A 13,345-nucleotide genomic window follows, 5' to 3' on the forward strand; every position below is an offset into this window, starting at 1 on the left:
GACCTCCGGCTGCCCAACAGGTTTATAAAGAAATTCAAGTTCTGGATGGTGACTCTCCCTTTAATTATCCCTTCCCTTTTCCAGGAAGCCTGGTTTGTGCTCTTGACATGAAAGCTGCCTATTTCCACATTGACAGTCATCCTCAGAAGTTTCTCCATTTTATCAGTTTCATGTCCCCCTTTTGATATTACAACAGCTCTGTCTAGGCCATTTGGTATTCTCCTAGCTGGACGACTGGCTCCTCATTGAACCATCCCGCACGTGCTTCTTATCAGCCAGCCTGGCCCTTTGTGGGCCCCTCGCTGCTCTCGGGATTTCAATCAATGAGGAGAAGTCAGGCCTCGTACCTACCCACCATATCACCTTTATTGGTGTTCATCTGGACTCCATCATGGCCCAAGTTTTCCTTCTGGTTGACCACTTTGCTGCCCTCACTTCTATAATTACCACCTGGCGCTGCACCCCACACACCTCCATCCACCATTGTCTTTCCTGCCTCAGCCACATGATGGCCTATACCTCCGTGATGTCCCATGTTACCTCCACATGCGCTGCCTTAAGATGTGGCTCCTGTGTATCTACAAGCTGCAGAAAGGCCGCTTGAGCGAACTTGTCCTGCCTCCCAGCGTTGTCCTAGCATCCCTTGTGTGGTGAACCAGCCAATCCAAGGTCCTCGTTGGCACCCCCTTTACACCTCCCACTCCCCCATGCCACTCACCATCGATACCTCCCTCGTTGGCTGGGGCATCCACCTGGTCGCAGTCTCTGGACCGCTCCAAGAAGCCAGGATGCATATCAACATTCTGGAGTTGCGTGCTGCCTGCCTCACCTGTCAGGCATTTCTCCCCTTCATACGATCTTGCCACATTCAACTGCTCTCTGACAACATGGCTGTGGTAGTCTGTCATCAAGTAAGGTAGCACCAAGTCTCCCTCCTTCTGTGCGGAGGATGTCCACTTCTGGAACTAGTGCATCAAACACGGTGTTACACTCCAGGTGCATATCTTCTGAGTGCCATAAATTCCTTGTGGACGTGCCATAACTCCCTTGTGTCCTTCTACACAAAGCATAAGTGGGAGCTGCAGAATCCTACCCTATGCTTTGTTTTCTGCAGGTGGAGCACCCTGCGCTAGGACGTCTTTATGGCCAGAGAGAACTGCAAATTTCCCCTTTATTGCTCCTGGGGGGTTGTGTGGGGCAGACTTCTGGGGCAGTGGCCTTCTCCTCCACTGGATCGGTAATCTCTGCTATGCCTTTCCATCCATTCCCCTGCTCCCATGAGTCCTGCGCAAGGTTTGCCAGTATTCAGTAGCAGTCAGACTGATAGCCCCATTTGTCCTCATCAGTATTGGTTCACAGATCTCCTCCGCCTCTCTGCTCATCTCCCACTCTGCCTCCGTGCACATCCGGATCTCCTCACATGGATGTATGGATGATTCCGGCACCCCAACCTGAGCCTATTCTCCCTCACGGCTCATCTTCTTTTGATGGGTGTGTGTGATTGTTGCTGATGGTAATGGGAAATATGCACACATATTGAGGGAATAGACTGCTTAAGTGAAAAGTCATTGCTTTTTGCAATTTATATTTACAATTTATTATGCATGAGTCCATTATAAAAGCAGAGTTGGTTGTGTTCTTATATATGTCCTAATTGTAGTGAATTTAATAATTAAACAAAATATTAAACAATAATTAAACAAACAATAATTAAACAAAATATTTAATAAGTAGAAGAAAGCAAATATAGAATAGCATGTGATGTAATTCTTTTAAATGTCACTGTTGTTTGCCACCTTTCCCCAAAAAGTATCTGTTGGCTAGATTGTGACATTTAGCCTCAGTCGCCATTATGAGCTCATATGAAGCTGAACTGTCTCAGGGAAGATGTGGGGAGTTCTTCTATCTCTTGGTGTGCAGATGAAGAGTGTGTTCTCTATCATCCTGAAGAATGGTACAGTGTACTCCCATAGTCTGATTGTGGAAAGGATCAAAGCTACGCCACTTCTTGTCTCCTTTGGCAATTCATGAAGAGAGTATTTTCTTTGATCTCCAGAGTAGTTTTTCTCCAGAGGCCAGGGATTGCAACTGTCCTTTATTCTTGCACAGGATGTCCAAGGGAAAGGTTCTTTGTGTCCCACATCCCCTGTACACCCACACTCTGCTGACGGCAATGTGTCCCTTTATTAGGAAACGTACTATAAGTTAATCATCTATCCGAAGATTTGTATCTGTAATGAATTATTATTGTAATTATTCCCAACATAGTGATAATTTGTAGTAATTCAGACTGTCAGTTTCTGAAGGAGGGTGTATAAAGAAATATCCAGCTTTTATAGCTCTGGGTGAGCTCCCCCTGGTGGAGAAGATTATTGATATTATTGTTTATGCAGGCTACCACCAAATATTAATTTAGCCATCATTCTTTTATTAAATTCAAAGGCCGAATGGTATTTATACAGTTGCTTCAAATGTGCCTTAGAAGCATAAGCAGTCATCACGCCCTAATAAAATACAGTTATAAACAATGATCAGGTGCTTATCACAGGACTAGGCTCTGGGGTGCTCAAACCAACAATAGTTGTCTCCAGCTTGCACAGACAGACACTAGTAATGAACCCTTTAAGAGCTCACCTTTTTATAGTCTTTAACAAACAAGTGATGTCAGAGCCAATTGTTGACTTTAGCTAAGAACCAGTTTTGAGCAGTTTGGAAATGACCCCTTTTCTGGCTTTGAGTAGACAAGATTTTATGATTTGGCCCTTTTTTTAAAGTTGACATTGGTATGTTAAAGGTCACGATAAGAGTATTGCATCACAAAACAATTTTTCTTTGTCAGAATCAGTTTTGATAATTCCAGGCTTCTCTTCTCTTACCAGCTACAATTTGATCTCAGCAATTTTACCACTTATCTTGCTAGTTACGTTTTTTATTTAAGCCTTCCCTTGGCTACTAAACCCCCTTTATTTTACTTAAATTACAGAAAACATATTTTCCTACATTATATTATTGGGTTGAGTTTAATTAAACCGTTATCCTCATTACTTTGCTTTACATTATTTTTAAAGAATCATAGTATACACATAGTGGTCTCCGTGTCAGCATTTACTAGTGGTTCTGTTCTAAGTACAAAGAGAAACTGTGGTATTTGCTGATAAGTGTTGATGGTTTAATGGAAGCTACTGCATTAACACATGCAAACACAGAGGTTGTTTAAAATATCATCTATGATTAAAATATTATATTTGGAAGATAGTGAGATGAATAAAATGAGCAAATAATATATGGCTGATAGAGAATGTCTGTTGTTGAACTAGTGAAAAGGTGAGTGGGAATATGAATCGGTACCAAGATGAGTTAAACAAATCTTCCAAATAGCTATTTTATACAAATATGTATTCATATTTATTAATATTTGAGACTTATATCAGTGATCAAGAAGAATTCCCAAGTAGCTCTTCCAGATTATTAAGATAATTTGTAAGCCCAGCATATGGAAGGTTTTGATATGTCCGTGTTCAGTGTAAAGATGAATAATTTGGAAATGTATTATTTTGAAAGCTAACTGACTGATGAGTTAGTAATAGTCTTATTCTGAACTGTTTTTGTCCAGAAGACAGATGGTGAAATATCCTGTGACAAATTGTAAACAGGGTGATGATGCAAGATAGTGTGAGATACCAGCTCTAGCCAGTCCTAAATGATGTCCAAACTTCAGATGGTTATTTAGAACAAAAAGGAAGATTAAAACTACTAATTTATCTTCTCTTGCTCAAAGATAAGTCCAAACTTCCTCATATAGTTCAGAGGTATTGGGAAAAGCTACATCAATTTCCTATTCCAACGTGGTGCTCTGATTTAAATCAGAATTTTTTAAATTAGACAGACAAGGTAGGTGAAGTAATACGTTTTATTGGGCCAGCTTCTCTTGGTGAGAGAGACAAGCTATCAAGCCACACAGAACTTCAAGCCCTGAAGAAGAGCTCTATGGCTCGAAAGCTTGTGTCTCTCACCAACAGAAGTTGGTCCAATAAAAGATATTATCTCACCCACCTCGTTTATCTAATATCCTGGGACTGACATGGCTACCGCTACACTGCATACACTTTTTTTAAAATTGTAGGGCATATTAAAATGTTGATGCTGCGTGAAAGTAATTATATACTTTAGAGACAAATTATAATATTAATTTGGAGTAAATTTCTATATGTTAATGGTTGATAATTAAATACAGTGCCTAATCTGTATAAAGTGATTGTTAGGTCAATGTATTTTTGAAAGTTGTGAAAGAAATATTTACAATCACATGTAGGGTCAGCAAATAAACATTCTTAATCAAGGTTTTAAAGTGAAAGGATTTTTAATTAATATTAAATTTGAGATTAATATATAATGAGGAATCTGTACATGTAATTATATGTGTTGATAATTGAAGTGTTGCAAGCTTAAATCTGGAATTGTAAAATAGACAATGAGTTTACATAGGAGATAAATCATGAATATATATCACAGGATCAAATGAAGATTAATCTAATTTTAGGGTATATGGAATACAATTGCCAGATAGCTAAAGCCTGCTTGATTTGACTCTTCTTCCAATTGAAAAAGTGTGGGCAGTAATAGACCATTAGGGGAAAAGCTCCAAAAAAATAAATCCAATCCTTTATGTTAACTGTGTTATGCCACTGTTGCTTGGAATATCTATATTAATGAATTAATAACTGGATGAATGCTGGGAAGGAATTGATTCTATTATATATTACTATGTATGCTCTTGGCCTAGCAACTGCTTCAAGTTTAAAAACAAAATTAAAATGCGTAAGAAGCATTTTAAGTGCTACTGCATTATAGAATGAAGCCTTTATCTGCTGAGTAAGTAGTGATCAATTACACACAAATGGGAAGCTCATCCGGACAGTCACCACACAGACGTCTCCAGTGCCAGACAAATACATCTCTTCAGCTTCCCTTTGTTTAGACCAGGGGTGGGCAAACTTTTTGGTCTGAGGGCCACATCTGGTTGGGGAAATTGTATGCAGGGCTGGGGGAGGGGGTTGGGGCGCAGGAGGGAATGCAGGGTGTGGAAGGGGTGCGGTGTGAAGGAAGGGACTCAGGGCAAGGGATTGGTGTGCAGGAGGACTGCGGAATGTATGAGGGGGCAGGGCAGGGAGTTGAGGTGCGAGGTGCAGGCAGGGGGCTTAGGGCAGGAAGTTGGGGGGTGGGGTGCAGGAGGGGTTCGAGCTCAGGCCCGGCACCGCTTACCTAAAGCGGCTCCGGGGTGGCAGCGGCGTGCACTGGGGTCAGGGCAGGCTCCCTGCATGCCAGCCCCAGCCCTGCGCTGCTCCAGGAAGCGCTGCGGCACCTGGGGGGGGAGGGCGGAGGGTTCTGCCTGCGCTGCCCTTGCCATGCTTCTAGGTACCTCCCCTGAAGCTCCCATTGGTTGCAGTTCCCCATTCCCAGCCAACGGGAGCTTCAGAGGAGTGGTGCCTGGAGGCAAAGGCAATGCATGTGGAGCCCTCTGCCCCCCGACCCAAGGGCCGCTTCTGAGAGTGGCGTGGGGCCCGCGGCACCACAGGGAGCAATCCCGTGGGCCGGATCCAAAGCCTTGAGGGGCCTGATCCAGCTGCGGGCCGTAGTTTGCCCACTCCCAGTTTAGACTAACTATTTATAACTTTTGTTGTTTTTTTCTTATGAATATGCATTAGTTCTGTTTCATATCAGTTTTCCATCCCTGTCGGTACAAGTTTTGTGCTAACTCAAACCAGTTTTTTCTAGCTTTATGGGTGCTTTATCTTCTTGTTTTCCTCACAAATGTGATTACTCTTTATTTTCTTACACATGGGTGGTTCTACTTAAGCTTTAAGCTGTTAAAAATTATCCAAAGAGATTCTTAAAAATCACAGCAGACTTTTATCAGGCCTAAAATATGCCTTCACTCCCAACAGTGTGCACCCACATCTAGAGTGTCCCCATATAATAAGGTACATTCACAAAATAAGCAATTTAATAAACATATTACCAAGAAAGGGAAACTGGCAAACTAGAAACTAATTTAAGGATTGCTGCTTCTATTTTCAGCTCTTCTTTTTAGATATACAGAGAACCATATTCACGTGCACAAATAGTTTAAATTGTATGTATGTAGTACATGCATATTTTTGATTTGTACACTGTCCTGTATTCTAGGTTGAAAACAATAGTAGAAGAATTGATTCAGACACAGCAGATGCTTTTGAACAAAGAGGAACTTTTGTTGGAACTAGAAAAGAAAATAGAAGAATCTTCTAAGACCTGTGAAAAAAAATCAGAGTAAGTGTTGCAGTGATATTGGAAGGTGAAAATTTTAAAGGAAAAAGTTGTTTATATTGTAATATGCAGTTCTTCTTTGAGTGATTTGCACATGTCTGTTCCACCTCAGGTTTGTGTGTTCCCAGTGCCCCAGGGCTGGGGATTTTTCCCCGTAGTGTTATCCATCAGGGTGGCGCATTTGTCTTCAGCCCACTCATGCTATTGATGATTGATGATATAAAGGGCGGAGCTGTCATGACCCTCCCTCTTTCCCCCCATTCCTTCTATCAGCTGTGATCTGTAGTTGGAGCATGTAAACTTGTTTATCCAAGTTTTTCCCCACTATCATTGGTTTTCTGTCTATTTGTATATAGTTAAATAGTGAGTAGGTGTGTGGGGGCATTCTTGTTGTTTAGTGTACATTATTGTACTTAGTCTAGGTTTTCTTTCTTTTTTTTCTTGGTTTCCTGACAGAGACATTCTTAGTGCAAATGTTTATGCTCAGTACTGGGGGATGCCTCGAATCCCGGGCTTTAAGTCTTGTGCCGATTGCAAGAAATCTCTGCTGGTGGGTGATCCTTGCTCCAAATGTCCGGGTGAGGTCCACATTCAAGACCATAACCAGATCTATAGAGATTCCAAGCATTGTATAAAAAACAGGGATGTGAGATTGAACCACATCCTTATGGAGGCTGTCTTGCATCCACCTTCAGAGGGTTGGTACAGTGCTGAGTGCTTCCATTTCAGCAAGGAGTGTCCCTCCAGACATTGCTGTTTCCACCCCAGAGAAGATTGTTGGAAGGAAAACACCAATCCTCTTCTCTGGTACTGAGGAGAAAGCACAAGAGATCTGGTGAGCACTGTTCCTCTAAGATGGGTAGATGCAGTCCTGAGAGGAGATTGTCTCTGGAGAGCTAGTATCTGGGTGCGTTCCAAACCCACAGCATATTTTAGAGACAACCATAAAACACAATTCTCATAACTTCATAGGCATTCATGATATACATATTTTGATAGAACAGCAGATCATAATCAGCAGACTTTCAGCAGATCATAATCTTTTCCCTGATACTTCACATGGCCTGTTTATTATGCAATATCTCAATTATATATAAATGAGGAATATGGAGATTACAGGATTCTCCCACAAGGTATAATGTGTCACAATCTTCACTCATGGGTCCATGTTTGAAGCTGAGGGCCACCACTTCTTTGTTACATCTGTCTGTAAAGGTAGCCTTTTTGGTGGCCATTACCTCTGTGAGGTAGCTGGCACAGTTATATACCGTGGTTGCTGATCCTCCATGCATTTTTTTTTTAAGGATACATTCTCATCCAAATTTCCTCACTAAAGTTGTTTCCCCAGTCAAGTCTATATTCTTATCACCCTTTCCCCTTGCAAGCCACATTCTCATAATGATGAAGAGGATTCATATCTTGGGTGTCAGAATGGCTGTGGCATTTTACTTGGACGGAACTAGTTCTTTTATAAGATCTACCCAGCTGTTCATTTCGGTTCTGGACAGAATGAGGGGGTTCTCAGAATATGTCTACACAGCAACTAGACATGCGCGGCTGGCCTACGCCAGCTGATTTGGGCTTGCAGGGTTTGGGCTCCCAAGTTGTTTCACTGCTGTGTAAGCTTCTGGGCTCAGGTTGGAGCCCTGCAAGGTGGGATTGTCCTAGACTGTGGATCCACCTGGTCTCATTGTGCAGATATGGCTGTGAGGAGTTTCCAGAGCTACGCTACTCAAACGTAATCTGTGTTTTGAATTGTCTCCACATTTGGACCTAGGTTGGATATGTTCTTTACTCAAGGCATCTTATTCCAAATACTGAATGTAGAAGTCGTTTGAATATTATGCTGAATATTAATAGCCTGTCATATTGAAAATAACACAAATAAAGCAAATCAAGCATTATAAAAATCACAGTTTTTGTGTGTTATGCTGAATGGAGTCATCAGCTTACATTACAGTGTTTACAGGATTGCAGTGGATGAGAAGCTGGATATGAGTCAGCAGTGTGCCCTTGTTGCCAAGAAAGCTAATGGCATATTGGGCTGCATTAGTAGGAGCATTGCCAGCAGATCGAGGGAAGTGATTATTCCCCTGTATTCGGCACTGGTGAGGCCACATCTGGAATATTGCATCCAGTTTTGGGCACCCCACTACAGAAAGGATGTGAATAAATTGGAGAGAGTCCAGTGGATGGCAATGAAAATGATTAAGGGGCTCAAGTACATGACTTACGAGGAGAGGCTGAGGGAACTGGGGTTATTTAGTCTGGAGAAGAGAAGAGTGAGGAGGGGATTTGATAGCAGCCTTCAGCTACCTGAAAGGGGTTTCCAAAGGGGATGGAGCTAGGTGGTTCTCAGTGGTGGCAGATGACAGAACAAGAAGCAATGGTCTCACATTGCAGTGGGGGAAGTCTAGGTTGGATATTAGGAGACACTTTTTCACTAGGAGGGTGGTGAAGCACTGGAATTGGGTTACCTAGGGAGGTGGTGGAATGTTCATCCTTAGACGTTTTTAAGGTCTGGCTTGACAAAGCCCCGGCTGGGATGATTTAGTTGGTGTTGGTCCTGCTTTGAGCAGGGGATTGGACTAGATGACCTCCTGAGGTCTCTTCCAACCCTAATCTTCTATGATTTATGATCAACCTTTTTCCAGCTCTGATTATATAGCTTTTAGCCTCTACTTTGAAACGGAAGTTATAAGAACTGATAAATAGAATTGGGGTCGTACTTAGTTCCTTCCCCTCATTCCCGATTGTTTCCACCCTCAGTCAAGATTTAATTGACTCTATAACAGAGAGACACCATTACTTTTCAGTAACAGTGAACTGGCGCGCAATATCTTAAATAATATTATCTTAATGAATAAAACAATGAAAAAATAAATTAGTATGAGCTCTGACAGGGCTGAAGGCAGTCATCTTCTTAATGCATTAGATACTATTGAAAAAATATCGAAAACTTTAGAAGTTTGCCTTTTCCGTTATTTTTCACTACGCTAATTAGATAATTTCCAGTTAGCTAAATTCCACTCAGTTAGCTAATGAGATTCTTGCGCTTCTAGTGAACCTGGGTGAATCCTTCTTACTATTTTTTATTTTAATCAGAGGCTCTTAACAGAATGTCTGAAGCATTCAAGCAGTGTTATTTTATCTACATGGCTTTAAATTCCGAGTATTCACCTCTTTACTTGTAATATGTGTTTTATTTTTATTTATTATTTATTAATTACACACTAAATGCTGTAGAAATATAGATTAAAATTTCTATCCAAAGAGCTTACAATCTTAAAAAATACAAAACCAAAACAACCCTCCTTCAGGATTTTCCTTCTCTCATGTGCATACCTCTGTGTGTCAGCCTAGCCCAGCTCTCACAAAATGAAGACGTTTCAGAAAAAGGGATAATAAAATCTTTGGTACTAGCCTAAATTTAGAATGCACATTTGAAGATTTCCATAATTGAGTATACCTTTTTTTTTTTCCTGTATGCTGCTCAAGACTAGAAATACTGTACTTGATTTGGTGAATTTTAAAGGGTGAAAAAAGAACAGGCATGTCCTTAATTCCGTTTTACTAATGAAAAAGTTTAAAGAAAACTCTGTTTTTACTAATTGTGTAGTTCCTTTGAGAAAGAAGGGGAGACATCAACATATAAGCTTGCTGCATTTTGTTTTTATTCTTCTGGTTTTGAAAGCTTTGATATTTGTCTCGTTCATGCGAACGATTTAGAGCAGTTAACATAAGTGAGATCTCTTCCTGTTTTTCAAAGAAGAGGTCACTTGGGTATTCTCCACTTGAGATAGGTGGGTGGTAGAAAGGTAGAAAAGGGAAACCAAATGATCAATGACAAAAATGTTTTCCCCAATATTGTTTTGATGAGAAAAATCATTTTAAAACAATCAGTGTTTAATTTGTGCATGTCCTTTTTCTCTTCAGCATTGTGCTTTTGCTGAGCCAGAAGCAAGCGCTAGAAGAACTCAAGCAAACAGTTCAGCAATTAAGATGCACGGAGGCAAAATTTACAGCCCAGAAAGAACTTCTAGAACAAAAAGTTCAGGAGAATGATGGAAAAGAGCCACCTCCAGTAGTAAATTATGAAGAAGATGACAGATCAGTCACTTCTATGGTAAGTCCTGTGCTTATACCACTGAACCATGCAGCCACTACTACTGAATTGCTCATCTTCTGGGTCAGAGGCCTGACCGCTCAGCAGAGAACATCATATAGTTGCAGGCAGCCAACTGAGAGGGAGTCATAGTACCATCCAGAGGGACCAACCAACTCTATTGATTGGCTTGGTCTTTCTACATCTGTGAACTTTTCAGGGCATGGTGAAAACTACTGTTGCCTCATATTCACAGAATATATTCAGGGGAGAGGGTGGACTGCTTTTCCATTTACCAGCAGGTAGGGGACTGTAAATACAGTTGCTCGTCCTATTGCAATTACTACCTGTAAAATCATTCTGGAGCAGAAGTGTAGCAGAATGTATCACTGTTTTAGGGAGTTCGTATTAGTTGGTAATGAAGAACTGCAAGTATCTGTACACCCATTATGTGATTTTCATGAATAATTTAATAAATCATGCTCATTGTAAGTTGTCTTTTGTTGGACTGTTGGTCAAAATAATAGATTGTTCCAATAGTATATTCTTGGGCATTGTTTGCTCCATAAGCTGGAAGAAGGTAATTACAGCAGTGAGACAAGCAGGAGTATTTACAGACCTCTATGCTGAAGAGATCCTGTTTATGTTGGGGAGGCAGGTAGTCTTAGGCTTTCCTTGTCAGCTACCTGTAAAGTCAGGAAGATGTGATAAGCTAACTAACTGCTTCTAATGTGGGAGGAGAGAGATCTGCATACCGTCTCCACGGTGGAGATCTGTCTCCGCAGCGGAGGGCTCCAGTTGGCTGGCACCGCATTCACTATCTCTACCAACTGGACACGGGTTGCTCAGAGGGCGACGTCGGTCACCATACATCCAGCACCAGTCGACCTCCCGTCCGCCGACTCGACGGCGCAGATCCCCATCTCCCAGATCTCTGGGGCGGTACCAATCTCGTTCCCGGCATTGATCCCCAGGAATACGTTCCTATGCATTGCTCACCTACAGCGACAATTAGACATCAAACTCCAGAATCAATGACCCCGCCATGGTCTCCGGAAGGGGATTCCTCCAGGTCAGATAAGGAGTTTAGCTCCTTGCTGAGGCAGTAGCAGCCCATGTGGGCATCGGAGACTGCATCAACCTTTGCGATGCCAGCCTGGCAGCAGGGTCAGTGGACTGCTCAGTGGCCTTACTGGAATGCCTGGGGCAAGCCAGTTGCCGATGCCCTTCTCTCACCACTCTTCAGTGGCCACTTCATAAAAACAGCTTATGGCACTGGGCTCAGCGCACGGAGCGGAATAGGACACTGGGGCGGAGGAGCAAATACCCATCTCTAAAGTCCTTCCTCCATAGGGAATGATGCGCCAGGCCCTCCCCTGGTGGTTCAGTCATCCTTTTCATCACCTGATGAGACAGTGGCTGGACCATCTCACGCTAATCCACCTGACAATTTCAAAGAGCATCAAGCCCTGTTCTAAAGGATGGTCATGAACTTGAGCTTGGAGGTGGAGGAGATGACGGAGCAATCAAACACCTTTTTTGATGTGCTCTCGGCAGCAGACCCCTCTCAAGTCACGCTGCCAGTACATGAGGGTGTCCTAAAAATAACTAAAGCCCGCTGCCGAATTCCATCCTCTATCCCTCCCACCTCCAAAAAGGCTGAAAAGACGTATTTTTGTCCTGACCAAGGGGTTTGAATACTTGCCCCCAGGTTCACTGGTCGTCTCCGCAGCAAATGAGAAGGAAGGCAGAGGCACACCAGTTCTACCCCCAAGAATAAAGAAGCCAAAAGGCTGGACCTTTTTGGGCACAAGATTTATTCCAGCCTTCAAGTCAGGGTGACAAACCACTAGGTGCTAGTGGGGAGTTTTAACTTTAATCTGTGGGACTCCCTCAGGAAATTTAAGGACTCTTTGCCCCAGGACTTGTCTCGAGAGTTTGTAGCTCTAGTAGAGGAGGGCACTACAGTGACCAGATGTTCCCTCCAGATGGCCTGGGACCCAGCTGACTCGGTGGACAGGGTGGTCGCATTGGTCATGATTATGAGGCGCAATTCATGACTTCAAACGCAGGCCTGTCCCAGGAGATGCAGTCCTCTATCCAGGACTTCCCATCTGATGGGAACGGACTCTTTGCAGAACAGATCGATATGAGGCTGCATGAGCTTAAAGCCACACAGCCCACCCCCTGTTTGCTGGGCATGCATACTCTGCAGTTGGCGAGGAAACAATTCAGGCCTTGTCCATCTCGACGGGGCTCTGCTAGGAGAATCACAGAATATTAGGGATTCCACTACCTCCCTAAGTAACCCATTCCAGTGCTTCACCACCCTCCTAATTAAATAGCTTTTCCTAATATCCAGCCTAGACCTCCCCCACTGCAACTTGAGATGATTGCTTCTTGTTCTGTCATCTGCCATCACTGAGAACAGCCTAGCTCCATCCTCTTTGGAACCCCCCTTCAGGTAGTTGAAAGCTGCTATCAAATCTCCCCCTCACTCTTCTCTTCTCCAGACTCTTCCCCAGTTCCCTCAGGCTCTCCTTGTAAGTCATGTGCCCCAGCCCCCAATCATTTTTGTTGCCCTCTGCTGGACTCTCTCCAATTTTTCCACATCCCTTCTGTAGCGGGGGCCCCAAAACTGGACACAGTATTCCAGGTGTGGCCTCACCAGTACCGAATACAGGGGAATAATCATTTCCCTCGATCTGCTGGCAACGCTCTTACTAATACAGCCCAAAATGCCGTTGGCCTTCTTGGCAACAAGGGCACACTGATTACTCATATCCAGCTTGTCATCCACTGTAATCCCCAGGTCCTTTTCTGCAGAACTGCTGCTTAGCCAGTCGGTCCCCAGCCTGTAGTGGTACATGGGATTCTTCCTTCCTAAGTGCAGGACTCTGCACTTTTCCTTGTTGAACCTCATCAGATTTCATT

At 42.9% G+C, this 13,345-nt stretch overlaps 1 protein-coding gene across 4 annotated transcripts in view; it reads left to right on the plus strand.

The window, feature by feature from the left end:
• Window positions 1-13,345, plus strand: part of FER (FER tyrosine kinase) — a 392,406-nt gene that overhangs the window by 88,402 nt on the left and 290,659 nt on the right. For 3 of the 4 annotated variants that reach the window (XM_045020435.1, XM_045020437.1, XM_045020436.1), the window contains 2 exons: window positions 6,187-6,309; window positions 10,243-10,432. In XM_045020435.1, the coding sequence (XP_044876370.1) occupies window positions 6,187-6,309; window positions 10,243-10,432 (313 nt within the window). Of the gene's footprint in view, window positions 1-3,613; window positions 3,877-6,186; window positions 6,310-10,242; window positions 10,433-13,345 lie in introns of those variants that run through there. The other variant, XM_045020441.1, reaches the window with a different exon arrangement.

This window comes from Mauremys mutica, chromosome 6 (assembly GCF_020497125.1).
Source record: "Mauremys mutica isolate MM-2020 ecotype Southern chromosome 6, ASM2049712v1, whole genome shotgun sequence".
NCBI lineage: Eukaryota > Metazoa > Chordata > Testudines > Geoemydidae > Mauremys > Mauremys mutica.